This window comes from Melospiza georgiana, chromosome 19 (genome assembly GCF_028018845.1).
Source record: "Melospiza georgiana isolate bMelGeo1 chromosome 19, bMelGeo1.pri, whole genome shotgun sequence".
Classification (NCBI taxonomy): Eukaryota; Metazoa; Chordata; class Aves; order Passeriformes; family Passerellidae; genus Melospiza; species Melospiza georgiana.
The window spans coordinates 10,565,817-10,593,317 of record NC_080448.1 but is presented as its reverse complement, the minus strand read 5'-3'; the positions used below and the strand labels follow the sequence as shown (position 1 = coordinate 10,593,317).

The 27,501-nt window shown below is 47.5% G+C and overlaps 1 protein-coding gene across 2 annotated transcripts in view; it reads right to left on the bottom strand.

Annotated features, from left to right (window-relative positions):
- Positions 1-887: 887 nt before the first annotated feature.
- VPS53 (VPS53 subunit of GARP complex) overlaps positions 888-27,501 on the bottom strand; it is a 63,874-nt gene continuing 37,260 nt past the window's right edge. For both annotated transcript variants that reach the window (XM_058037767.1, XM_058037768.1), the window contains exons 14-22: positions 23,644-23,886; positions 22,101-22,248; positions 21,169-21,251; positions 17,817-17,895; positions 12,511-12,659; positions 7,795-7,864; positions 5,890-6,027; positions 3,351-3,455; positions 888-3,055 (exon numbers count right to left, since the gene is read on the bottom strand). In XM_058037767.1, coding sequence (XP_057893750.1) covers positions 2,885-3,055; positions 3,351-3,455; positions 5,890-6,027; positions 7,795-7,864; positions 12,511-12,659; positions 17,817-17,895; positions 21,169-21,251; positions 22,101-22,248; positions 23,644-23,886 — 1,186 coding nt within the window. In that variant the 3' untranslated portion in view covers positions 888-2,884. The remainder of the gene's footprint in view (positions 3,056-3,350; positions 3,456-5,889; positions 6,028-7,794; positions 7,865-12,510; positions 12,660-17,816; positions 17,896-21,168; positions 21,252-22,100; positions 22,249-23,643; positions 23,887-27,501) is intronic.

Sequence of the window (27,501 nt, the reverse complement as noted above, 5' to 3'; positions counted from 1 at the left end):
TGTCCACATTATTTACTCTTTAACTGCCCACAGACAGGCAGGATGGGGCAGATAAAAAGTCTCTTATCAAGATCCTCCTTCCATAAAGGACTTTCCACGAGGCTGGGCGTGCTTGCCTTAATCAGCAACGGAACCACAGGCAATGCCACGCGACAGCCCCATTGCTGGGAGAGGCAAACCACAAGGATCCTGTGATACCTGAAAATGATAAAACTTTGGGAATAATAATAAAAAATAACTTTGGGAAGTTATTTCCAAAGGATGGGAAGTGCCAGGCTGTGCCACACAGGAGCTGTGCTCACCCAGCACTGGGTGATGGCAGGGACGAGTGCTGACAGCACGTGGCTGAAGCTGCTGAGGTTTCATCAGCTTTTACAGCCCTGCTGCCACCGCCCTCGTGGAGCCAAGCAGAGGCTCGTGGAGGCTTGGCCATCGTCACTGGGATGCTCAGAGTCCTGGCTGTAAACCCGGGGGAAGAAAGGAACACCCAGCGCCCGGCGCTGCTCCTGCCCAAGGGCGGAGGGGGCAGGAGAAAAGCAAATGAGTCATTAATGCTCTGAGTGAAAGGAGCTGCTCCAGCGTCATGCCGAGCGTGGAAAAAGGCACTACCCCTTAATTAATTCCAAAGGAAAAATTCGGATCTCCCAGAAAAGGCTCCCACAGTGGCAGACAGCAGAACTGATGTGATTATTTAGGGGCGCGAGGTCGGGAGCGTTGAGCCACCCACATGGGGCAGGGAGCTGCTGTGGATGGGGATGGTGCCAGAGGAGGTGGAAAAGGCAGAGAGGAGCTGCAGGAGCAGATGGACAGCAGGGAGTGCTGGGTCCAGCACAGTTTGGGTGAGGTCCATCCCAGCCACTGGGATTTGCAGTACAGAAACACCCAGCAATGAGCATCAGTTACCATTTAATTCACGTTAGTGTCACACCCCACGTACAGTCAGGATTACACCCCAGTCTGAAACCATAAAAAGTGGCATTTTGTACAGAAAACACATAATCATCCTTTATTCCCCAAAGCTGTAAACTCCAAAGAGCTAATGCACAAATAGAGACCTGCCAAATCTAATAAACACCCAAGAGCCAGGGGCACAAAACTCTTACACCAGAAGTAGGAAACTGTGGATTTGTTCTCTGAAAATGGAACTCCAAACACTCAGCCCTGTAGCGTTCTTCAAAGGCTGAAACTAAAAATTCATTTCTCATTTTATTTCCTCTTATCTACAGAATGAAATGCAGAGAATGAAATGGGGAAAGCCTTTGGGTAAGACACACAATGATAACTTCAACATCATCTTCAGCTATTCATAATTTAGTGAGAGACTTAGCCTTAGACAAAGCAAAGAAAAATTCATCTAAAATAAATTATTCATCCCCTCATGGGAATAATGAATCTCTGCAAACCTATGTTCCCTCCTCTCCAGCTCTGCAGTGTGGCAACTCATTGGCCATCCTGCACATGCACCTTGAGATAATCTGTCCTTGGGGAATGGCTGCTCAGAATCCCAATGTGCTTTCAACCATTCCTTCCTCTGTCACCTAACAGGGAATCAGGAGGCAACAGCAGATTTGTAAATCTGGAGTGATGAGAAACTGCTGTCCCTCCCCACAGGCGTTGTTATTGCTGCTCTTTACTCCCCATCTCAGCAAAGCTCTGGAGCTTATGTTCCTGGAGCCTGATCTGCCCTCCCTGATGTGCAGCAGTGATTTTTACAATCCCTGTGAGTACAGCCCCTAAATAAATACAGTCCTAAGGCCCAAACTTGCCCTGGTGGGGAGCACAACCCTCCCAGGAAGGCATCTGACAGCGTGGTTGTTCCTCACCTGCCACACTGGTAAAGGATTTCCCTTTCCTGCACATGCAAGTGAAGCTTGGGTTAAATAACACAGGCACGACTGGTTGATCTGCCCTACATCCATTTGGGATGCACTCATGGTTGGGGATACGCCTTCAAAGTCTCCCAGAAAGGGCACAGAGGAGTTTGGGAAGAAATCCAGCAGTGCTAATAAAAGGTGAGGCCTCAGTGCATGGAGACTCCTTGGAGAAGCATCCACTGATCCCAGCCCTGCTCCACGCTGGCTCTGTGCCTGGGAGCCAGGAGCTGGCCCATGGGAAGAGGGGCTGGGTTATCCAAAACATTTCACTGCTGCTTCTCCTCCCCTCTGCAGTGCTGCAAGCTGAGGCTCAGAGGAACAGGAGGAGGAGGAGGGCCTTGAAGCCTGAGGCTGCTGAAAGCCTCCTGTGGCACCAAGTGGCCCTGGCTCCCTGACAGAGCCAGCACCTCTCCCTGCAGGCCAGCAGAGGTGCCAAGGATTTGCCTTTCTGTTTCATGGTGCTTTGTGCATGCCTGTCCTGGGAGCAGGGGAGAAATCTGCCCTGGGGTTCCCTCCTGGGCATCTCATTGATCCAGTGGAGCTGCAGGTGCCTGGATCCCAGCTGACAGAGGGTTGGGGTTTTCATGGTGGTGATGGGGTTGGTTCCCCCCACCCCAGAATAAATAATGAATCAGAGGAACAGCCCTGCAGCAGGGAGTGAGCGCTAACACAGAACTGAGGCAAAACCCTCAGTGCTGCAGCAGGAGCTCAGCCAGGGTAAAAGCTGTGACCCCAAGTGCATCACAGCCAGACAGGCTCTGAATCCACCTGAATGCTTTCTGTACTGATGAATTCCAGGTGCCTCTATTCCCTCCACCACACGGACCTGGCAATGCCCTGGGTTTCACTCCTGCTAAGCTGAGGGCAAACACCTTGCTCAGATTCCTCCTCCTCGGTCTGAAAGCGCCGATGGCTGAGAGATCACGGGGGGCTGGGAGGGACAGCACAGGGTGTAAATCACAACCTGCCCAGCTCAGCAGCCCCGGGGCAGGGAGCTCCCCCGTGCTCCCTCAGAGCCTCTTCTTGATGAGCTTCTCCAGCTTGCGGATGCGGGAGGATTCCTGCTCGGGCGTGGGAGTGCTCAGCGAGAGCGAGCCGGAGCCGTCGCCGCCGGGGGGAGGAGAGGGGAGGCGCAGGCGGAACAGGTCCAGCATGCTGCTCTGCTCGCTCCTCTTCAGGCCCTGGGGGAGCAAAGGACAGCGCTCACTGACCTGCCAGCAGCTGCAGCAGAGCCCATCGCAAACCTCCACCTCAAAGACTCGCCCACCAGAGACCCCTGAACAACCCCGAGCAGAGCAGGTAGCAAAATGTGAAACAAACTCAAAACCTTTTCTCCAGCAGCAACTCTACTTTCAAAGGAAAGATAAACTTACAGTGCTTCTCTCACCCCCCAAGCCCCTCAGAATTCACACTGAAATAAAGTCCCCAGCAATCCCCAAGCAGCACTAGAGGATGAGCAGATTCCCATCCTCTCACCTTCATGTCGAGGATTTTCTGGAATGTGTCAGTGCTGCAGTCAGCGAGGAGCTTGATGTAATTGTCCACAAACACAACTGGGGGCTCGTGTGGAGCCATCACCACCTGCCAAGACAAGGAAAAAGAGATCAGACAAATAATAGGAATTAAAGGCAGTGCTCAGTCAGCTCTGGCACAGGAGTGACAGCAGGGCTGGCTCCTAAAATAAAATGTTTAAGGAACAAGAAAGGGGCTGGATATGAGAGGGGTAAAGGTGAGTGAAGAGAAGCAGAGTAAGGACAGCGAGGAAGTTGGGTCTCTTTCAGCACAGCAGTGCTGCTCATGGGCTCTGCATCCTGTTTCAAAGGGCAGCAGGACTTTGTCTGTGGCCTGTGGGCTGGCAGGCACTGGGGCATTGTGAACGCTCAAGATTTTATCATGCTGCAGGGGGAAGACAAGCTGGGGAGCTGCTCAGGGGACAGTGCTGGCAGTGGTGGTGACACTCACAAAGTCCCAGGAGATCAGGCAGCCTGGACAGAGTCCAGACCCTCAGCTTGGCTGTGTGTCCCTCCTGCTCCCTCCTGCCTGCAGGCAGGACACACAGCGTGTCACAGGGGAATGTGACAACACTCTGGTCACCCCCTCAGTGCCCAGGACAGCGAGGGCCAGAGCTCTCTGCTCTGCAGCTCTCCTGACACGGCCACACACAGCCACTCTGTCCTTGGGCTGCAGCTCCTCTTGGACATTCTGGAGGGGAGGGATGAAGGATGGGAACCCCCCACCAACATCTGCCCAGGAGCAATCATAAAAAACAGGGAAAAAATCAAAATAGCCTCAAAGCTGGTAAGATGATCCCTCACTGATGGGTTTTTCTTACATAAGCAGCAAGGTCCACAGAGAACACATCTTTTGATAATACTGGAGAGCCAAACCTTCTTTCTGAGGAAGAGTGTGTCTGTGTCTGAGTGTGTGTAAATGGGCAGAAACAGCACCAGACCAGACCCTTCCCTGTCTCCAAAACCATTTCCATATGTTTGCACTGACCCAGCTCACCCCACACTGCATTCTGTCACCAAGACATTTCTTTCTTTCCCTGCACTTCAGACCACTGAAACATCATAGCCATGTATACACTTATAAATCCTTAATTTACAGCCCTTGTAAAAATCCTGTGCCAAGATGAAAAGCTGGAGCTTCAGAGGAGAAGGGGAAGAGCTCAGCAGGGTGTGCATGGCCCAGGGCCCTCCTCCCCACTCCCATCTGTGGGGCTCAGCTCAATGGACTTGTTTGTGCTGCCCACGGGCCCAAAGTTTGTCTTCCTGAATTACCTGCCCCAGCACCAGCCTGGGAACACAGACTGGAGCTCCCAGGGCTGTCAGCCTGTGGCTGTTTGATCTGCAGTTCTGCACACAGAGGCCAGCACGGGCTGTGTGACACTGACACAGCAGTGCCACTGCTGCTGCACAGCCTGGGGACCTGCAGCTCTCCATGTGCTGCTTTCCTCTCCAATGTGGTGCTAAGGGTAAACAAATTAACTCCATTACTCTTGTGATTCACACACAAGCTCCAAGGAAAGACCTGCTCTGCACACAACAGGCACCAATCTTCCCTGCTCCCGTTAGCACAAACCAGGAACATTTTTATTCTGGTGATTTCTAGGAAAATTTAGGCTACAATTCACTAACATCTCAGCCACCTCAGTCCAAAAGCAGGGAGCTGGAGAGCTGATGTCTGAATCCAGAGCACACGCTGAGCTGTGACATTGCCCTGGGATGGGAGCCACCCTGAGCAGCAGCTGAGCAGGGACAGCTCAGGCTCCTCACCCCCTGGCCCTGGCTGTGCTCACAGGAGGCTCTGGCTGCCAGCTGCCTGTCCTGCCTGACCCCAGGTGCCACTGATTCCCTCCCAGGAATGCCCTCCCAGCATTGCTGGCCAGCAGGGGACAATCCCAGCACCCAGCAGGGCACAACTGTGCAGCTGCCACAGCTCCTCCTGGGATCCAGCCTGGCTTCAAACTGGGAAGGGCAGATTGCTTTGCTTGCTGCTTTTCATGAAGACAACACTCTGCTTTCGGGTCATTTTCCAGGCACCAGGTCTGGAAAATGAAAAAGGGCTCTGGTGAGTACAGTAAGCCAGACATGTTTGCACTGGCTGTTGCACTAGACAGTAAACAGGTGACTCAAGCACAGCTTGGCTCCCCTGAGTGAGGAGTCTGCACAAAGGCCTGGAGTAACCTGAACCACAGCAGACCCTCAGGGATGCAAACTCTGATTTCCACCAGCTCCTGAGGGAACCTGGTGCCCCAACTCTCCAAACCTGAGCCTTTGGCTGCCTTGAAAAGTGAGGGTGAAAACTCCAAAGTGGTATCAGAAGGGAGTGGGGGCAAACCCAAGGGGAGCGAGCCAGGTCTGCAGAGCAGCTGGCAGAGCCCCCAGGCAGGCTCACAAAGCTCATGTGCAATTGCAGATTGCTGCATGCAGAGGAAGGGCCCCCTGGAATTCACTGCTGTGATTCCCAGGCCAGCAGTCTGGCTGGCAGGGTACCAACAGGCTTGAGTTACCTTCAGGATCATTTCAGCCCGAGTCATGCCTTTCACCACTATCTTTGTGTAGCTGGCAGGAGCCTTCCTCACCACTTGGGACCCAATGGAGGGCAGATCCAGCAGAACCATCTTCAGAGAGTGAGTGTCCAGCAGCAGCTGCAAGGGTTAACCACACTCTGTTACTCAGGCTCCTTCTACACCAAAATCCATCAACTGCTGTAACCCAACATCCTTCAAAGTTTAACATCCTCAAAGTTTAACACCCTTAAAAGTTTAACATCCTTCAAAGTTTAACATCCTTCAAAGTTTAACACCCTCAAAAGTTTATCATCTTTCAAAGTTTAACACTTCCCACACTGGAAGAAGTCCTGTTAATCTGACTGCAGGAAAAGGAGGGACTGAGCCATGTAGTGACAATTGCAGGAGACAGGATCACCCCCATGGCTACAGATCAGCATGGTGGTTGATTTTAACACAGCACTGCTCTGCTGGTTGGAAATGACTTATGGCAGCCCAACATCTGGCACATCAGGCACAGATTTCCAGTCCTTCCCCCCAAAAAAGTATGAAGGGAAATAATCTTGGTTACCTGGAGCTGCACCATGGTTTAGATACTGAGGTCAAATGAACTAATATCAGCCACACACACAGTCAGGTTTTCTGCATTCACCCAACCCCTTGATTGGGTTTTTTCCTTAAAAACTGTCACATAATTCAACTGAGAACTGCCCACAGCCTGGATGTTGTTTGTTTCTACCCCAGCAAATAAATAAGCAGCAGCCATGAAATTGAGCCCAGACAGACAGCACTGTCTCATGATAAAATGCTGTGGGTCAGGGCTCCTTAGAGCAAAATTATCCTGAATACCACACTCCTCTGATTGCACAAAGTATGTCTGAGGAGACAAGACCAGTGAAGAACAGAAATCTGAAATCAAAGCAGAGGAAAGAGCAGCTCCTGCAGACTCTGTCCCCTCAGCCCATTTTCCATCCCAGGCCCCTGGCATTGCTAACTCACTGCCAAAGCTTGCTGGGGTGCAGAGTTGTTAAGTCAGAGAGGAAAACACAGAAAGCAAAACCCCACAGGTCCTGTTCCCTGCACTGAACACTGAATACCTCCACAAATATCACCCCAGCATTCATATCCCAACTGTAATTATCAGCAAACAGCAGGAAAGGCTGTGTGTGCAACCAGAAAGGCCAGGAAAATGCATTCCCCAGCAACATTTGCACCAGGGAGGAGAAGGTGGCATGGAAAGATGCTGGTGGGTGACCAGGAGAGTTCAAAAGATTTCAAGGGAATTGCTGCAGAGAGAGATCAGCTCCTGAGCCCTCTGTACCCTTAACCCCAGGGATGTGTGTCCCACTTCTAATGGCACGGATTCACTGGGAATCAGGCTGATAAAAACCTTCCCAGCCTGCTTTAAAGCAGCAAATTGGGCCTGTGATTCCCATGCAGGAATATTGAAAGCTTTTAACATTAGACACAAGCCCACTGCTGGTTAATCACTTGAGAAGCTTATTTTAAAAAGACTCTCTTTAATCACTCTCAGGTTATTGCTCATCACACAAGACAAACAGGCACTGAGCTCCACTCATTTGCTTTCCATTAAGGTTTTGATGTAAAGCTCCTATTTCCTTTTGCAGACACTGCTCAGAACCATCTTTGATGCCTAAAACCCAAGTAGCTTTGAAGGAACCCATTTGAAGTTCACAGCAGTCCCATTAGGGATGATTCTGCTTTTTTTTTTTCTTGCTTTTCCTTTTTTTTTATGAGCCCACAGGAGTAATAATCTCTATGTGCAGGGGACAGATGAAATCCTGCCCCTTCCAAATCCCAGCCCATGGCAGAGTGGGAGATATCTCAATTTCTTGAACCCAAAATCCATCAAACATGACAGCCAATGCACCTATTGCTCCTTACCTGTTCTGCACCCACCATGCTGATAGGTTTGCACTTGAAGAGATGGTTAATGAACTTGGGAATGAAGGAGCTGCAGGAGAGGTACAAAATGAAACAATTACATAAGAATATCTGCAGTCAGACAGTCTTCTGTGGTGACAAAGCATGCAGAACCAAACCAGGATGGCTTCCACAGAGACACTCCCAGTGCCAGCTTCCCAAAGTGATTCCAGACATGTTAAATATACTAAATAAAAAAAAATCCCAACCCTTAGGCACAGTTCTTTTGCTTTCATCCCTCCTGATCTCAAAGTTTACTGAGAAGCTGCACACACTCACTCTAGAGGTAAATAAATTGCTATAAACTAAATATGAAGTATTGCAGTAAAAGGGCAGCAAACAAACAATTTTATTTATCAGGATTAGCCTCACTGCTCATGAGTGGATGTATCTTGACTGCATCCAGAACCTACATTTTCCTGCACACAAGTAATTCCATAACATGCATATTACACACTGAACTTGAGGTCCAGCCAAGGCTGGGCCCTGGACACTCACACTGAGGCACCTTTCCAGAAAGCTCCTGGCCAACACAATCAAGACAAGAAAAAGTTTTGTGAAAAGGAAAACACCATTACCATATTTTACTGTCGTGGGTTTCAGGCTCACAAAAATGAGTGCCCAGCCAGAGAGAGCTCGGTGAGGATGGAAGCCCAATATTCACCACTTCAGAGCATCAGCTCTGGGTTCAGCTGATTTTTGCCTCTTGATCTGAGGCTTTGAAGCAGTTTCAGTGCAAAAGCACTGGTTGGACATCTTCAGAACAAGCTCCTGCCCCTGCTCCAGCAAAGAGCAGCACCAGGAAAGCTCAGGAGCCACAAATTCTGTCAGGACCCAACACTTGACCAAGTCTTCCTCTCACTGCCTTGTTTTTAATGTACTCTGCTCCTTCCCCATGTCCTCCTCTGGCTGAGTGCCTGCAGGGCTCACATTTCCACGACTTGCCCATGACCTGGTGGCAGCTCCTGGATTTTTAATGGCTCTGTCCTGAGTCAGTCAGGGGCTGTGCTCTGGACTGGGGCTGTCCAGGATGATGATGATGATGATGATGATCTAAATTCAGCGTGGTTTCCTCCTTGCATCTGCTAAGCTTTTTGTTCCCTCCCCACAAAGCAAGGAGCACAACAGCAGCTTGTTTGTCCTGCCACCTGTTTTCCAAGGCAGGACGTTCATTTCTCATCCTTTCTCATGGAAAAGTGACAAAAGTGCGGCTCAGGCACGGAGCAAGCCAAGCTGCTGAGCAAACCCAAAGGAATGGCTCAGGAGAGCCCTCAAAAGCAAGGATTCCTTCCCTCAGACACAGTCCCTACCTCTCTCAGTGAATCATTTTCTCCTGGAGAGGTGTCAAGGAGAACAATTTCAAGCTACTGTTGAGAAGCAGCTACTGGGCTGCCCTGAGTAGTTTTGAATTTGGCCACCAGAGAAACAACCTTGGCAACAGAACAGAAAGAGGAGGAGGAAAAGCAGCCCTGACTCCTCCTGCACAACAGCATTACAGTGGAGATTTAACCTATCTGGTTTAAAAGTCCATTTTTCAGGGCTATAACTAATTCCCAGAGGGCAATTAGAGAGTGATGAGCACAGCTGGAGCTGAGGTGATCCTAGAAAATGATAAATTGGCAGCAGCTCCGGATGCAGCAGCTCACTGCAGGCAGAACAGAACAAGAAATTAATTGTGCCTTTGATAGTGCAGGTAAATCCAAGTGTCCCTCCCTCTGCATGGTCAGGCATGGAGCTAAAGCTCATGTTGTGCATGGAAAACAGGGTGAGCCTTTCCTGCTGCAGGGTGGCACACTGGCAGCCCAGGGACCCCCTCCCCTGTTGGTTTTAATCTTCTTTTCTATAAAACCACACAATCTCCCATAGACAGCATTCTGTCCTGCATGAAACAATTCCCAGGCCTCTCTGATGGCCACCCACCATCAGTGCAGAGGGGTAAAGTGACCTTCCATCCCCACATGCCTCTTATTTCACACTGCCTTATTGGAAACAGCTTCCCCACTCCAGCAGGACAGACAAGACAAACCGTCAGAGCCAAGGGCTGCTCTGGATTTTTTCCCCTTGGTTTTTATTTTTTTCCTGGACTAGCAGAGACCATCAGGAGCAGTTGCACTTAAGAGAAGGTGCCTCTTGCCTAGGCTGGATTCAATGCTTGGTGCTCTCAGAGTGCAGCAGGCAATCCTGATGTGAGTAATATGTGCATGTTCAGGGGCTCTGTGCTCTGAATGCCTTTAGTCTCTGCACAATCACAGCCAGATTGGGGGCCAGAATTCATTTACAGCTTCAGCTCTAAAACTGGACCCAGAAACCCCCCACTAGAAGCAGAAAAGTCCCCAGTGTAACAATAAAGCAGTGCAGACAGATGAGGAACCTGAGGCACAGAAACCACAGCACTGAGAGCCTCCCATCCAACACGAGTGTGGCTCTGCCAGAGCCGTGTTTTCCCAATCCCCTGCACTGAGGATGCATCAAACACAGAGAGAGGCACAGACAGACTTGCAACCACAGTCTGTCTGTCTGTCTGACAGCCTGAGCTGCTGCAGGACATCCCCCAAAGGTTCTGGTGTCGCTGAGTCACTGCAGCCCAGGATGGTTTTGCTCTACGCCACCCTCTGAGCTGGTGACCAGCCCTTACCCAGGCTGAGCTCAGCTCTGAACCCTCCCCATCCCAACTTTCCTCCACCAAACTCCTCTCAGTTTTCCCCTGGAGCACCTGGAAGGGCCCAGCACCCCCCAGGCCTGGCTGCTGCTCCCGGAGGAGCCGCGTCCCCGGCCGGGGGAGAGCTGTTTGTTTTTCCTGTCTCTCAGCTCTAATCTCTTCCTCGCTGAGGTCAGGTCACAGACTTCCCAAACACATCCCAGCAGAGCAGCCTGGCTGCTGTGGGGTTTGGTTTCAAAGGAGAAGGTGCAGGGAGAGCTGAGCCCCCCACCCTGCCCGGCAGCCTCGCACCTCGGCCAAAACAAAGCAAAAATGACAAATTAGCTTCAAGGATTGATGCAATTTCTGATGGCCATTTTTCTTCTCTCCAGACTTGGCTCAGATCCTGCTGGTTTAAATTTAGTGACTTTAGCTGCCTTCTCCCCTGTGGTCCTGTAACTCAACACTCACGCTTTATACAATCCATTAGAGCTGAGAAGTGGCAGCTCACAAAGACACGGGCATTAACATGTGGAGAAGCACAAGGCCTGTTAAAAGGATTTTCAGCATTGTGGGGCACACAAAAGGCCAGGTATTTATGTTGGCCCAGCCAGAATACTCCATTAAAATGCAAAGTTTGAAAAACACAAATATTTATAGGTATTAAAAAGCATTTTAAGGAGATTAAGATCACCCTTACCACTGGGCTGATTTTCCTTAGCACCAAGTTGCACAGATGCAGCAAAATCAACTGCAGCAAAATCAACCTTCAGGAACTTATTTTACCCTTCTGCATCTGATCCATGGCACAGTGAGTTCAGGACTGTGTCTTAATTTTAATGTGCTGCAGTTGTCTTAAAAATATGCTTTGGAGAGGAGCAGGGGCTTCTGTGCTCATGGATGAGGAGAGATGGGAACTCCCCTCAAATCTGAGAGCTGTTTCATCTGGAGTTTACTTGGTATGTGCCCAGCAATAAAGTTAAAAGGGAGGCAACTAAGCTGAGGTATTAAGAGTGTGCTGTGAACAGCTGAATAAATGGGGGGTTTTATTTATCACATAAAATCCAAGTGTAACCACACAGAAGGTTTTCATACAATAAATTCTCCCCGAGACAGCGTTTCAAACATTGATTATGGGCAACATCACAACGTGATTTATCAGGAGCTGCTCACTAAAGCAAACCCATGAGCACCCTGAGACACAGAGGGGGATGAAGCTCTCGGGTTGAGCCTCCCTGCTGTGAAAGCTCCCAGGATAGCTCTGCTGCATCCCACCCTGCTGAGGCAGGAGCTGCAGCTCAAATCTCCAGCCCACACAGCCCCCGCCAGGCCACAGAGCTTATTTCAGGCTGATTACCTTATCAGAGATGAATGAAACATTAAGGTATTTCAGAGTGACACATGACACGCACGCCACTGCCCTGCAGGCCACCAGCAGGGTCACATGTGCCACCAAAAGCAGCAGCTACAGCTGGCACTGCCCTCCCAAGGGCTTTTCCTGGGGCTCTGCCATGTGGAGCTCAGCTGGCCACAGGCAAGCAGGGGAAGAGCTCAAAGTATCCTCCCAAAGAGCTGAATTTGTGCTTCAGACAAAGTCTGGATGTCCACCCTGCATCCAGCAGCAAGGGGCATTTCTGTCTCATCTGCCACTTCTTTCATGCTGCTCAACTTTAGGTGGCTTGCCAGGCAGATGCTTTAATACCCCACAACATTTAAATGTGAATTTCCCCTCCTGACTATTTTTCCCTTCTGAGCTACTTTTGCACAGAAAAGCAGCTTTCAGATTGTGAAGGTAAAATATACTTCTCACACATGCCCTCCTTACAGGGCAATGTTATTTTGTGGCAAATTTCTCAGGACCTGGAAGCCCCATGGAAGAAAAGCAGACTTCCCCACAGCAAGAGTCATATTTAAGTCAGATATTCAAAGTCTTTTAAAGGTGCCCAACCCAAAATTTCTGCACTTGGCAAACACCACCCAGTGATCATCACACTGTTTTATGGGACGAGCTGAATGAGGTGTCTGTGGTGGGAACTTACTTTGCAAATTTGATGCAGAACTGAGTGAAATACTTCCTGGTGGAGGCCAGGTTGTCACGGATGATGGGGACATTCTGCTTGATGTGCAGGATCACTGAGGTGACATAAGGACTCTGGTCACCAACATGTTCCACATTCTGCCACTGCATCTGCACAGAGGGGAAAAAACAACCAAAAATGACTGGTTAATTCATCAACATTCAAGTAACAACTAAGGGAAACTGTACAAACTTCCTGCCAGGGGATCTCTAAGGAATAATTCAGAGACCGCTTCTGTAATTCACCACCAAGGTCAAGTCCTTCATCATTAAAGTGATTGGGCAAAACCATTTCACAAGAAGACCCAAAGAAAAGCCAGAGCAGAGACTGTGACCAGTAACCCACACAAATGGGGACCACTAGGATCAAAAAAGCCCTTGGAGCACACCAGGCTGCTTTAATATTTAACAGTTTCCAGTTTGCTGGGATGAAGTGCCCATATAAATCCTGATTAGAGACATTCGAGAAAATATCTGCAAGCTTGCAAAGTCTGGATTCCTGTGTGGCAGCCAAGACTTTAATACTGGTGAGACTGATGACAGATAGATGGAAGAGGTAAAAAGTCTTAAAGTCCAAAGCACTCCACACCAGTGTAGCTCACTGAAAACACTGCTGGTGCACAAGCCAGGATGCCCAAGTTCAGCTCTTCCAAATGCATGTAAAAAGTACAAAACAAGAGGAGTTACTCAACCTCCCATTTTGTTTTCATTTATTCTCAGCACAACTGCAGGAGAACAGCCCCTGTGAGCCAGATGTGTGGCTCCCTTGATTTTCTCTGAGTCTGGTTTGCAGTACACAGGGCACTCCCAATTTAAAACAAGTGGAAAAAACAAAAACTAAAAGAGATAATTGGGTCTGGCCTGGTGTTGTGTATGTACCAGAGTCTCACTGAGGAACACAAGCACGCAGAAAAGCACACTCAGCTCTGCTGCTGCTCTCAGAACTCTGCAGTGTCCTCCCAAAAACTCTTTGGAGATCTGTTCCTCATGCTGGAGATGAGACAGGAGGAAAACTCATAGGAAATCAGGAGAGGAAACTGGGCACATATGGAAGATGAGCTTTTTCCTTTGAGGGGCTGTTTGTCCTCAAACTTGTTTTCCCAAGCTCTGGATTTTGCATATAAAGTTTTTTATTCCTGGTTTTAATTTAATTTAATTTAATATGGCTACTTTGCCCCCCTGCAACTCAGCTGACTCAACTCCATCCAAACAATCCCAGCCTAAGTGACTTAGTGGGAAAGAAAAGCCAAATTCTTTGCAAAACCACAGTGTCTGAGTCTACACATGTCCCACTAAAGCTGCTTTTATTGAAACCAAACAAACCAAGCCCAGCCTGCTGCTCTCACATCAGCTGGGTGGCTGGAAGGGATTTCTCTCCCATCACCTGCTCCACAGGTTTTCACAGAACATCCTGACTTGGAAGGGACACACAAGGAGCACCAACTTCAACTCAGACACCCCAAAAATCCCATTCTGTGTTTGAGATTGTCCAAACACTCCTGGAGCTCTGGCAGCCTTGAGGCTGTGACCATTCCCTGGGGAACCCCAGCATCCTCTGGGGAAAATCCTTCCCCTAAAATCCAACCTAAACCTCACAGCTCCAGCCATCCCCTCAAGTCCTGCCGCTGGTTTCCTGCTTTTCTACTCCTCGTGGTGCTGATCACACCAAAACAGAATATTCTGTGCCTTTCTCCCTGATGGATTCACACATTCCCTTCTTGACAGAGCAGTCCTCACCCAACACAGCATCCCCACAGAGTGGGAAACAGCCAGAAAGTGGGAAGGGGCTGCTGAGCTGAATTATTGCACCAACAATGAAACAGTAGCTTTTTCATTTTGTTGGTCATCATTCCAAAAGCAATACTTTACAACCAAACCTTTAAAGCATGAACAGTAAAAATAGCCCTTTTGTGTGTGTGTGTGTGTGTGCATTGTGGGTGTGTTTCACCCAAAAAAAACCCACCCAGTAGCTGCAGAGAAAGGAATAGCACACATACTGAAAAGTCATCAGAAGAAATATGAGCCCAACTCTGCTGGTAAAGCTTTGTTCCTGTCCTTTTAAATTTATTCCTCTTTTTCCCTTGTCCTGTGTTTTTCTTGGGATATCCACACAGTTTACATCCACATGAGTGCAAGGAGCAGGAGCAGGGAGATTTCACTGCAGGGAGAAGCCCAAAGGCACCTGCAGGGCTGGGAGGACACACAGGGGCTGGAGGAGCTTCTCACAACAAAACACAGGGATGAGGTTACAACAGGCAGGAGGAAAGAGAAATGTAGTCATGATATTTTCTGAAAAATCCTTTTCTGAAGATTTTTCCTCCTCAGAAGCTGAGAGGCCTCAGGAACAAAATGTAAACAATGGTTATCTGCTGCTGTGGAATGCAACAGGTGCATCTGGGATTGGTCTCATGTGGTTGTTGCTAATTAATGGCCAGTCACAGTCAGCTGGCTTGGACTCTCTGTCCGAGCCACAAGCCTTTGTTATTCATTAATTCTTTTTCTATTCTTAGCCAGCCTTCTGATGAAATCCTTTCTTCTATTCTTTTAGTATAGTTTTAATATAATATATATCATAAAATACTAAATCAAGCCTTCTGAAACATGGAGTCAGATCCTCATCTCTTCCCTCATCCTCAGACCCCTGCGAACACCATCACAGAGAAACCCTGAGCAGAAATGGGGAACCCAGGGAAGGGCAGGGGCTCAAGGGTGTCCCCAAAGAGCCACCAGGTCCTTCCTTGTGTCCAGCCCTGCAGCAAAGGAGCTGCTTTGGCATTGAGAAGAGGAGGAATGAACCCTCATCTCTCCCTGTTCCCAGCAGCATCCCAGTGCCAGCTTCTCCCTGCAGGCTCCAGCCTGGGCACCAGCAGAGGGGCTGGGAGGGGAGCAGGGAGCGCTGCTGGCCCCAAATTTGGGGACACAAATTGGGCTCTGCCCTGTCACACTCTGCACATATTCCAGGGCTCACACACTCTCCTGAGAGCTCTTAATTAGCAGCTGTAGCTCTGCTTGCTCTGCTCTCAGGGTTTTGTCTGTGTGTGGAGTGCAGAAATGATGAAAGCCCCGCTCTGTCCGCTCGGCTGTGAGGGCACAGAGAATTGCAGCTGGGCCAAAAGGGTTTAGGAAAATGTAAAAAGCCAGCAAGAGGTTGATGGGAGGCACTAAAATGTCCCCCAGCCCCAGTTGCAGGCACAGTTTTGCACATAAATTGATGCTTAATTCAGCATGTAAATCAAGCCTTAGCCAGTGCAATCCATAAATTTAACTGGGGCGAAAATATCCCGTGCAGATTAGCAGCTCCCTCATCCCAGAAATGAAAAAGGAAGCACACCAGGCAATGTGAGTGCCTGCTACAGATCAGCACAGACACATTAACAGTTCTTAGTTATCCACAATATCACAACAGGGGGGTTTAGGGCAAATTCTCCTCCCACCCACATCCCAGCTCCCTGTCCTGCAGTCCTGGTTAATCATCCTACACCTGCTGTAAAGTCTGAGTAAGGATTATCACCTACAAATTTCATAATATGGGCCCTTCTCAGCATTTACCATTTTCTTCAGAACACACCAAGTAAAGAATCATGGAAACCAAGCAGCATTCCCAGCTGAAAGCAATATTCCTGATGCTGTTTTCTGTGTTAAATCTCTTAACGTGGCCTGCAGCCAAAGTGGATTGAGAGGTTTAAGCATTTCATAATTTACCTCTATAGTTCCTGAACATTTTTGCAAAGGAAAAAAAAAACAAAAAAAAACCCAAAGCCAGACTCCAACAAAGGAATGGGAATGTTCAATCCTGGAGGACACCAGAGTGAGGTAAATGAAAAGAAGCTAAACAAAGGAAGAGCCCTAATGGAGCATGGAGCTTGAGAGAGCAAAACTGGAATGGATCAGCCCCACAATCTTTATTTCTTTAATACAGGCTGAAATTTTACATTTCCAAATACTACCTCTGTGTTTAAATAATTACATGCATTTCTTATTGAAGTGTCAGAGTAATAACCCAGCCCTGAAGGAAAGGGAGGAGGAAGGTGAGGGGAAAAAACCTCTTGCACCAAATCCAGGTCTAAGAAAATCACATAAAAGCAACTCTGTCTGATGCAAACAGAGCAGTGTGTGCACAAGTGACAAGTATTTATTTAGCTAATTTCATAACACTTAAACTTGTTTATATCTCATCAGTCCCATCACATGTGCTGCATTTTACCAGTGTTCCAAAGACAAAAATAAATGGCCTACCAGCTGCTGCTTTCTCAAGGTTGTGGTTTACTTGGGTATAAACAGGGAGAGCTAAGTGATTTAAATATTCCTGTGCTCTGTAGGCTCAGGAGATCTGAGGGGCTGCCACAGCACACAGGCAACACCTGAAGTGCTGAGCCCTTCCTAGTGGTGTTATTTGACTGGGCAAAAAAATCCTCTTTCCATTTGGAACCTGTACAAGCTCTATTACCAGCTGCATTCTACTTCAAATATTAGCTGGGGGGTGGTGGTGGGGCTGGTTACAGCTGGAATACATCATAAAGCAGAAAGCTATTAAAATTCATGGCAGCCAGACAGTGCGTTGATCCTACAAAAATGGAGCTCTATGTTTAATATTTCTAATTAAAAGGGAAAAAAATATATATAGTTCAATCCACTTTTGTTGTCTTCACCTCTGTCTAAAGCAAGTCTGGGTTTTCACAATACTTTGGCAAGGAAACACAGCTCTGCATTTCAAACATATAAAAGCCAGCAGTGTAACTGCAACAAAATCCTTAAGCTCAGTGCTAGGGGCCTCTCCAGGAATGGCTCCACATGTCCTTGAGAGGATCACAGAGGCAATAAGGCTCAATCTCAATTCCACACCACCTCCAGTGCACTGCCTCCATTTCAGAGCCCCAAACAAGCAGCCTGGTAAAACTCCCTGCCAAAGGAGACAAAGGGGAGAGCAAAACCTGAAGGTGTACTTGGAATTTCACGCTGACAAAAGTTTTTCCAAATTTGAAATGCTCTCACTGGCATTGGGAGTGGAAAGAGAAAGCCTTGAGCACTTAGTGAATGTATTTCATTGTCTGTAGGTTTTAATGTGGTGCAAAAAGCCTGGAAGCTCTAATCTGAATAATAAGAGGGTTTGGAGTGAGGGATGGGTTTATAAATACAGCAATTGCTGCTGTAAAAAGCAAGAAAAAAAATCAGAGTAAAAGAATGTATCAGTAGTGAAATCGAGCAATCAAAGCACACAAGAACTCCACATGGATCTTAAGGTGATTTCTTCTGAAGATCCAGCCCTACCTTGCTCATGGCAGTCAGGGCAGGGTCACAGGCTGCATCCAGGTCCTGCACTAACAGCTGGATGCTGTTGGAGATCACACTGCAAAAAAAAAAAGAACCAAGCATGAGTTTCAGAATCACACAGAGTGCCAGAACTGGAGCCTTTGACTGTGAGAGGAGGAAAATCCTCCACTGGCTGACAGCAGCACTGTGATGTGAGTGCTCACAGCCACAGCTTGTGCTGGGGAGGAGCTGGGAAACCCTGCAGGGAGCTGCACAATGGTTAAAGTGGCTCCAGGGCAGACAGGATGCTTTTACAGTTGACATTTCTCTGTTTTAACACAAATAAGGGGCTGGGGATCAAAGGTGGCAGATGAAGAGGAGAAATCCCCAAGCATCGAGCCCAGCCTGGGATTCAGCATCACATTTAATCCAGGCTGTGTAACACCAACATTTTATCATCTCTCCATTTATTCACAGCCAATATTCTACTGCTCACAGGATCTCGCAGAGAGCATTTTAAAAATGACATCTGCATGAGTTCTGTGTCTCCCACGTGTGAAGATGAAGGCAGATGTCTTATTTACACTATGTCTAGGACTGCTGCCATCCACTGTTTGAGTTCCTGAGACATATACCAGACTAAAGGACACATTAGTCAAACACATTTCCCTCCCTTCCCCCCCTTTTTTTTTTTTAATTTTGAACAGCATGATATTGCTTAGAGACATATTTAATGCCATCATGTTATGATGTGAACAGAGGTGCAGCTGATCCTAAAACAGCAGCCAAGAAACTCTGCCTGCAGCAGCTTCTGCTAGGAGCAAGAACTGATTCTGTTTCACTAAGCACAGCTTTTAAAAACAGTGTCAACTTTAAATCTGCCACAGATGCGTGTTTACAACCTCAGGATTATATTTGTAAGAAGTGGATTTTACTTTTGCTCTTTCTCATGGTGGTGGCACAGATGAGAATCACAGGGCTGTGAGAAATCTGAGCAATTTAGGGTTTTTAAACCAGAAACCAGAAAGATAGCTTCCTCAAACCATCTTTCCTCTCTCTCATTGTCTTTGTGAAGTTTTGGACACTAATCTGGGGTTCACTGTTCAAAATATCTGTAAGTGTCCACCTTCTAACTGAGCTATGGTGTCACCCACATGGGTTTTATTCTTCATCACAACCCAGAAAAGCTGCCTGTTCCCTTTCCTGCACCTCCAGCACAAAGTCTGGAACAGGATGCAAATTAAAACACTTCCTTCAAAGCAATTCATTTGTTTGTAAAGGCAAACTCATCCAAAATAAGTTGGAAAAATTAACATGGGGGGATGAAGCGACTACAGGCTTCAAGTTACACCATCTAAAACTTGCATTGGGATAAAAAAAAAAAAGCCTGTGCCTGTTTCTGCTGCTGCTGGGCACTCCAGAATCCCCTCCCTGGCTGAAATAATCACCCTGCAGGGCACCTGCTGCCACTGCCTGGCAGGGAGGAGATGAGCTCAGCACCAAGGAGCAACACCAAGCTCTGAGTGGGTGGAAAATGCCCCCCAACCATTTGTGTCCACGCTCAGGAGTCTGTCAGAAGTGCAGGCTCTCACCTGAAAACCACAAAAGAGGGAGAGAGATTCATTTGTCTGCACTTCAGAACAAACTCCTGCTGCGCAGGGATGTGCTGGGAACACAAAGGACCACACCATGCTGGATGAGAGGGTTTGGAGACTGGTTCTGCAGGAAAACCCTTCCAATCCTCAGCAGGCAGCAGTGGGTGGCTCCTGACACAATCCTGGCATGCACAGAGGGATGGATCAGGAGCTGGGGCCACGAAGGAGCAGCAGCAGCCCCAGGGAGCACAGCACTTCAGGGGTTCTCTGAGTGCTGCCCGTTATTCCACAAAACAGGGAAATGATGGATTTCTGGATTTGCATCACAATAATTTTTCTCTTGTGGAATATCAAGAAGAAGTTCCCATAATTTCTCCAACTCTCCTAAAGAAGCTGCTTTGCCACCCCAAGGATAAACCCCTCTTTTTCTCCACGTTTGGGGTGGTTCTGCACTCTCCTTTCTCTGAAAGAAGAAACACTTCCCAGGGTGCATAAACAGCATTTTATCACTTATTTTATGACTGCCTAACAAGACATCAAATCCCAGAAGAAACCCCTTGTTTGATGTTGAATGAGCCAGCAAGGTTTATAGCTCAGACTTCCACTGACAGAAGGCTGGACAAAGCCCTCAGCTGGAACAGAATGAAAGTCAATTAAAAGCCTTTGTTACAAGATACATCAGCCCTGTCAGTTGGACTTTAAACCTGTCCAAAGCAGCAAATGTGAGCTGTACATTAAACAACTTCCAAAACACTTCACATGGGCTGTCTGAGGCAGCCACTGTGGAAATCCAGCAGCCACCTGAAGCTGCTGCTTCCTGCTGGCAAAACTCACCTGTCCATGCTCAGAAAACCCCATCTCATGGCACATTTTATTTCTCTTTTCCTGCTACCTTGCTTGCTTTGGCTGAGTGGACACAGCAACCCTGAATTTCAGGCAGGGATTCACTCCTAAAAAGGTCTGAGAAGAGCCTGGAGGGAAGGGAAGGGAGTCTGTGCAGCCTGGAATGGAGCCTGGGACCATGTGAAAGAGCTGGATGGAGATTCACTGGGATCCTGTCCACTGCAGCAGAAAAGGAGGAATCACAGGAAGGAAGTCTTCTGAAAAAACATATCTTACTGCTATCTGGGCTGAATCTTTGTTTTAGGGAGAGGAGGAGCTGGTGACAGGGATTATTTTCCCAGTCTTGCCAAGATATTCTTTTGTCTGATAAGAGGCAAAACAACTTTTGCCTCAATTTTCTTGTCTCAAAAAACACATTCAATCTGTCTGTCAGGGGTGGAGAGGAAAGGATGTTAGAGCAGAATATTTTTAGCACCGCTACATGAAAAGTTATTTTAATGAATGATAATCTTCTCTCAATTATAATCCCCAAATATAAGATTGGATCAGTCTTTTATGTCATCTGAAATGGGGTTTGATCATACTGACAAGGCTGCTGATTACCAGGGGGAAGTTAAAGCAGGAAGGAATGTACTGAAATAGCTTCCTTTTCTTGAAATGTAACAGCCACCTCGCAGGGCTGCCAAGATGCAAACCATGGAAACTCACTATTTCCTCTGCCTTTTCCAGTGCTCTTGCTCCTTTGGCTTGGGCCATGGGGAGCAGCTAAAGCCTGAGCTAGTGCTCAGCCAGAGGAAACCATTCCTGAGCAGGGAAATGCCTGTGCCCATCCTGTCACACCAGCATCTCAGGGTTGATTTTACTCCAGCACCATCTGGCTGACAAAAGGGGATGTTTGACACATTGTGGGAAGAAATATGTGCTGGACATACATGCTGAAAGTGTCCATCTCTCCTGTCAGGTTGATTCTCTCCATTAGGCTTGTGTCCACTTTTTCTTTGAGCTTCTCTTCCAACTGTTGGGAAACAAAACAAGCAACAGGCAGGTCAGGTTTCCAACTCGAAATAATCGCTCTTCAATACTTATGCCCTGGAAAGGTCAGCTTCTTCAAACTTCATCTGTGACCAAACCATATCCAAAACTCATCTAGTGACACTGAAATCTTTCCTTCCTGGCATCCCAGACCTGCTGGTTTGGCAGGCTGGGCCATGGTGGCTCCATGTGCTCAAAGAATGAAAGCTCCAAGGTCAAATATGTAACTCTAGCACGACATGCTACCGTGCTAGCTTAACACTGTGGCATCTGTCCTGCTAATAAAGATGTTTCTCAACACTCTGCCTGTGCCCAAACTGCAGAGGAGGAGGAGGAGGAGGATTGCCAGACCTAGTGGTGGAGAGGCCTGGAGAGAGCCAAACATCACAGCTCATTGCTGACCCATGGCATTTTGGAAGCACCTGAATGTAATGAGTGCAGTGGCTGCAAATCACATCAGCATAAATTCCTCCTCTCTCCACTCCACATTGCCCCAGTATTTCATGCAAGTGTTTTCCCAAAATTATTGTTGTGCTTGTTCTTATGAAGGGGAGATAATGAACAGAGAATTTTTTTTTTTTTTTTTAATTTTGGTCCTCAAGCCAAAACAAATTATGTAACAAGCAGAAAAGGATTGACCCCAAAACTGATGCTGCAAAGCAGGATTACAAGCAAATTACTTTTCTGAGAAAATCAATACTTTTCTTTCTTTGAAATACGGAATGAATAATGTAGAGCTCAATAATCAATGGATGTTTTCAGTGCTTTTGGCTGTCCCAGTCTCCACAGGCACACAGAGGAGGGGCTGGTGCCCCCTCAGAGGAAAGCTCACCTGCTGGGTGGTGGCCAGGCAATATTCTGCAGTGCTCAGGATGCTGCAAATGAGGCAGAGCTCTTCTAAAGTAAACTTGGCCACTTCAGAGCCTTCCTTTTCTTTCAGCAAGCTTGTGATGGTGAGCCCACCACTGCTGCTGGTTGTCCTGGGGGAAAAAACAAAAACCAAAAACAAATCAGATAAAACCTGTGAGGTTTTTGACACTCAAAGTGCAAAATTACTGCTGGATTTTAATGCCCTAAAAGGGCTTTATGACCACAGCAACACAGGACACCAAACCCACAAAAGGAATTTCTTTTCCAGAGAGCTTCAAGCAAAGGACAACTCACTCATTGACAAGAAAAGAGATTAGGATGCAAGTGGAACACAGCCTTCCCCAGGTAGCTTCACCTTCACTGCCACTTAGCCAAAACCTAATTAAAGATTGCAGGAGGATCTCAGAACTATCAGGAAACTTGTCATATTTATCTCTGCAGCACTAAACAGCTGTCCACATGCATCTGAGACTCTGGCAACCTGGTTTAAAAGCTGATGGTATCAACAAAGTAAATTATGGAAGGTGTGCCTTCCCCTCCACTGTCTTGCAGCGAGCACGGTTCATGGATCAACAAAGGCAGACTCAGAGCAGTTTAGAGGCAGGAAATTCCCTACCTTTCAACTCTTTATAATCCAAATCCATTAAAAAAAATAGGACAGTGATATTTATCTTGGACAGCAAAAATGGAGCACTCAAGAAAACGTGGATAAAGAATGCAACTGAGGTCTGCTGGAGAACACACATTAAATTTATCTTTCCACTTGTCTGGATGGAACCCTCTCCCCTTCCATCTGTGAAAGGTTTTACTGGTTTCAGAAAGTCATTCTGCTCCTCCCAGGTTTACAAAGGAAACAAGCTGAAGATGTTAAATGGCAAATAAAATTATCTGCAGTGGAGTTTTGGCAACATCTCAGGAGCACCTTTAGCCTGTACACTGATCCATGTTGGTGCAATCTCATTATGATTTCCTTTCCTTTCACTGGATTTACATCTCCAGATCTTATTTACACAGAGATAAAATGTTCCAGAGCAGAGGGAGGCACAGGGAAGCACTTCAGCATCTCAGAAATAAACCACCTTCATTACAAATTACCATATAGATGGTGTTGGGCTAAGGCAGCTGAGAATCCCAGTATGAGCTGGTTACCCAAGCAGCAATTCTGAAAGCCAGGACCCTCTGAAGAGTCTTGGGCTGGCATTTCAAAAGGAACTTCAAGAAACTGCAAATCTGACTGTGAATCAAAGCCAAATATGAAGCTGTTCTCCAGAGGCCCTTAAAAGAAAAACAATGTGTGACTGCACATTTGCTCTCCTGCTTTTCTCTCTGTGCAAAAAACTGAATTTTGGAGAAAACCATGAAGTAAATGGAGTGATCCTGCTGCTACCTGGTCTGTTTGACAGGGAAATGAGTGTTCACAAGGATGTATTCATGAATTATCTTTACAAATGATCAGCTCCTCAGTGCAGGGGGGATGTGTGCAGCGCTGGGGGTGCCAGACTCACTTGGGCAGGTTTCCAGAGAGGATTTTCCAGGCGTATTCCCTCAGGTACTTCTGGAAGATGGTGGTCAGGGCTATCATGGGCTCCCCAGTGCTGAGCTGGGAGCACTGCACCATGCACTTCTTGTAGTACACAAAGAGGTCGGCACAGCTGGGCAGCACAGCTCCCCCTTCATCCACGTTGGGCTTGGGGGGACCCTGAGCCTTGAAGTCAGCCACAAATCTGTCAATCAGCTCTCCCAGATTCCTGGGGTGGGGAACAGAAACATATTTGAGTCAGCTGAGGGAGGAATTGGGAGGGAAAAGAGAGAATAATGCTCACAGGGAGATGCTCTGTCTTGTGACAGCAGCGAGTTCAGGTTTAGCAGCTGGGTATTCCCAGCCCTTTCTTATCTCCACACTCTGAGCACAAAGCTCACACAATTCCACAGCCCAAACCTTTTTGTGCTCGGGAGTTTTAGTGGCAGCTTCAAATCTCTTCTCCAGCCACACATAAAAGCTCCCAGGTCTGCCAGGGCTCAGTTCAGCACATTTGATGCAAGTGCATTAACCCTGTGCTCAAGTTTCATTCCTGGCACCAGGAAAAGGAGCAGCCAGGCCTCCCATCCCAGCAGAGCTCAGGGAATTTGGATTTTGAAGGGATGTGCTCAAAATGGTGAGTCCCATTTGCCATTGCTTGGTCCCATTTGGATACCACCTGCTTTTGCACAACTTCACACTTCCTTTAAAGGAAGTTTTATTTAGCATGAGCACAAAGTGCACTTCCTACTCAGACCCTTTTTAAAAGCACAAAAAGCCCTCTTATTGTCTCCAGTGATTCATTACAGCCTGGTCCTTACTCTAATATTTCTGTCTTTAGGCAACAATAAACTTCACTCCATCCTTTCACCAGGACAAAAAGGCCTTTGAGCATGGCAGAGAGCCAGAGCCATCAACACAGGAGCAGAGAATCTCCTGATCTTGGGGAGTTCCTCTGGTCCTGCCCCTCCAGAGACAGCACATCCATGTCCAGCCCAGCTCCATGGAATAACCTCTGCCAGATGAATGGAATATCCATGGAATAACCTCTGCCAGATGAATTCCAGCAATAAACCTCCTCCCCCAGGCAAATTCACACAGCTTTCCTCAAGGAAGCTTGGATTTTGGGAAATAGATAAGCCTTTCAGATGAGAGAGGTACTCTGCTGACCAGGAGTTCCTGTATTTTATATTCTTATTTTTAATATGGTTTTCCTGTAGCTCTCCTCTTGCCATGGCACAAACTACATCTCTGAGGGTGCAATGGTTGGGCTGTGCCATGGTCCAGAGCTCCTAAGGAGAAAACCAAATCCTCAGGAGAAAGGCTGAGACCTCTGCCAGTGAAAGGGGAAACACCCATCACCACCAACTTTCCCCCAGTTTTTATCACTTTTTGCTTTCCCTCTTGTGAGAGAGAAAATTCCAGAGATTCGGAGAAACTGCAAGTCAGAGAATTCAGAGAACCAGAGAACCCACAAATCAGAGAATTGAGAGAATCAGAGAACCCAGAAGTCAGAAAAATTCAGAGAATCAGGGAACCCACAAATCATAGAATTCAGAGACACAAGTCAGAGAATGAGAGAACCCACAAGTCAGAGAATTCAGAGAAACAGAGAACCCACAAATCAGAGAACTGAGAGAATCCACAAGTCAGAGAATTGAGAGAATCAGAGAACCCACAAGTCAGAGAATTGAGAGAACTCACACGTCAGAGAATTCACAGAACCCACAAGTCAGAGAATTCACAGAACCCACAAGTCAGAGAATTCAGAGAATTCAAGAACCCACAAATCTCTTCCCTGATAAACTCAGAGGCTGCTGCCTCAGCATGGATGAGCTCCTACCAGGGGTGATCTGCTGGGCCAAACTTATCTCCAGAGATGTTCCTGGAATATCAGGATCCCCATCATGGAGCCAGGCTGTTGCAGAGACAAGCAGCCCCTTTTTCCATGCCTGCTGCTGGAGCCCTGCACACAGCTCTGACTGCACACTCCCAGCTCCTCAGCTGCGTTACAAGCACTGTAAAAACATCAGGCTGCTCCACTGATGTGATAAATCTCCACGCTGGCAGCAGCAATTGAGGGCTGAAGTGAAGCATTGATTGTGTTGGGCCACAGAGAAGCAGAATTTGCCTCCCTCTGTAGCTGTAGCAGAGCCAAACAGATGGCTGCTGCAGGAGGGCTGCGGCCTGCACATCCCTGCAGCTCCTCGAGGAAAGAGGACGGGCCTCACTCCTTGTCAAACCCAACAGCTGCATCTCCACCTCTGCATCTGTGCTGGCCTCCAGCTGGGCAGCAAAGTGGGGCTTTCTTAGCACTCACCAGTCACTTGGTTTTATTTTTTTTTTATTTTTTGCCTTCTCTCAGTCTCAAGACACGGTCAGGAATGTCGATGGCTTTTGTTTCTTTATGTTTAGGCCACATGTTCTCCTCTTCTCTGAGGCAAAGTGAAATGGATCTGAGTTTTCCTGCCCCCCCCTACAAGGCCTTGTCAAGTGGGATGCAGGAGAAAATGCAGCTGTTCAGCAGGGCTGGGGGAGCAGTGCTGGGGCTACAGGCTTGTTCTGATCCCAGCCTGGATAAAGCTGCCATCAAACCAGGCTGTGGGACTGCTCCCATGTCAGAATGGCACTGGTGACAGCAAAACATCAGGATATTGTGCACTAAAAGAGCTAATTCATCATTAATGTGCACCTTGGCTGATGGCAAAGCTTCACAGGAGCCTCAGCTTGTCCCAGATGTGATACTGTGATGGTGTTCACAGGGGTCCAAGGATGAGGGAAGAGACGAGGATTTGACTCTGTGTTTCAGAAGGCTTGATTTATTATTTTATGATATATATTACATTAAAACTACACTAAAAGAATAGAAGAAAAGGTTCTTTTCAGAAGGCTAGCTAAGCTAAGAACAGAATGGAATGAATAACAAAAGTTAATCACAGCTGGGCTGTGATTCGACATTAATTCCAAACAACCACATGAGACCAATCCCAGATGCACCTGCTGCATTCCACAGCAGCAGATAACCATTGTTTACATTTTGTTCCTGAGGCCTCACAGCTTCTCAGGAGGAAAAACATCCTAAGGAAAGGATTTTCATGAAAAGATGTCTGTGACATGATACCAAGGCCACAAGTCCTTGTGTGGTGCAATGGGAGCACAGAGAGCCTGGCAGAAAAAGCTGCAGGGAGGTGAAACATGCAGAAGGCAGGAGAGCTGCAGAAAATGAGTATTTTATGCACAGACTCTGCAAAAAAGGAAAAGCTCCAAGAAAAGTCTCTGGTAGTGCAGATGTGGTATTTCCTAACAGTAGCACATTTATTGGCAGTGAGAACTCGCCAAATCTAACCAAGAGAAAGAATGAAATGAAATCACATAAAGGGAATTCTATTCTGCTTCTTTTCATTCCTGCATTCCTCTTCCTTTGTTTTTTGGTTGTTTTTTTTTTTTTTTTTTTTTTTTTTGTTGTTGTTGTTGTTGTTTTTTTTGTTGGTTTTTTTTTTTTCTTTCACTCAACCTATTCAGAGTTCTGGCAATCAGGAGAAGAACCAGGAATTCACAAGGAGCAGCAGAGGAGAAGACGATGCTCAGGAAACTGGGTGTGAACAGAGCAGTGGCACTGCCACACCTGGAGCACTGCAGAGCATTTTCCATGCCCTGGGGATTCTGGAAGCCCCTCTGCTGATGAGGCTGCAAACACACAGCACAAAGTGCCAGCTTTCCAAGCTCTCTGGACTCAGACATGCCTCTGAGCAGATTTAAGGAGGGCTCTGCACACTCTCAGCCCTGACAGAGCTCTTCCTCCTCTCCCAGAACAGCTCAGCTCACATCTGCTGACCACAAAGGA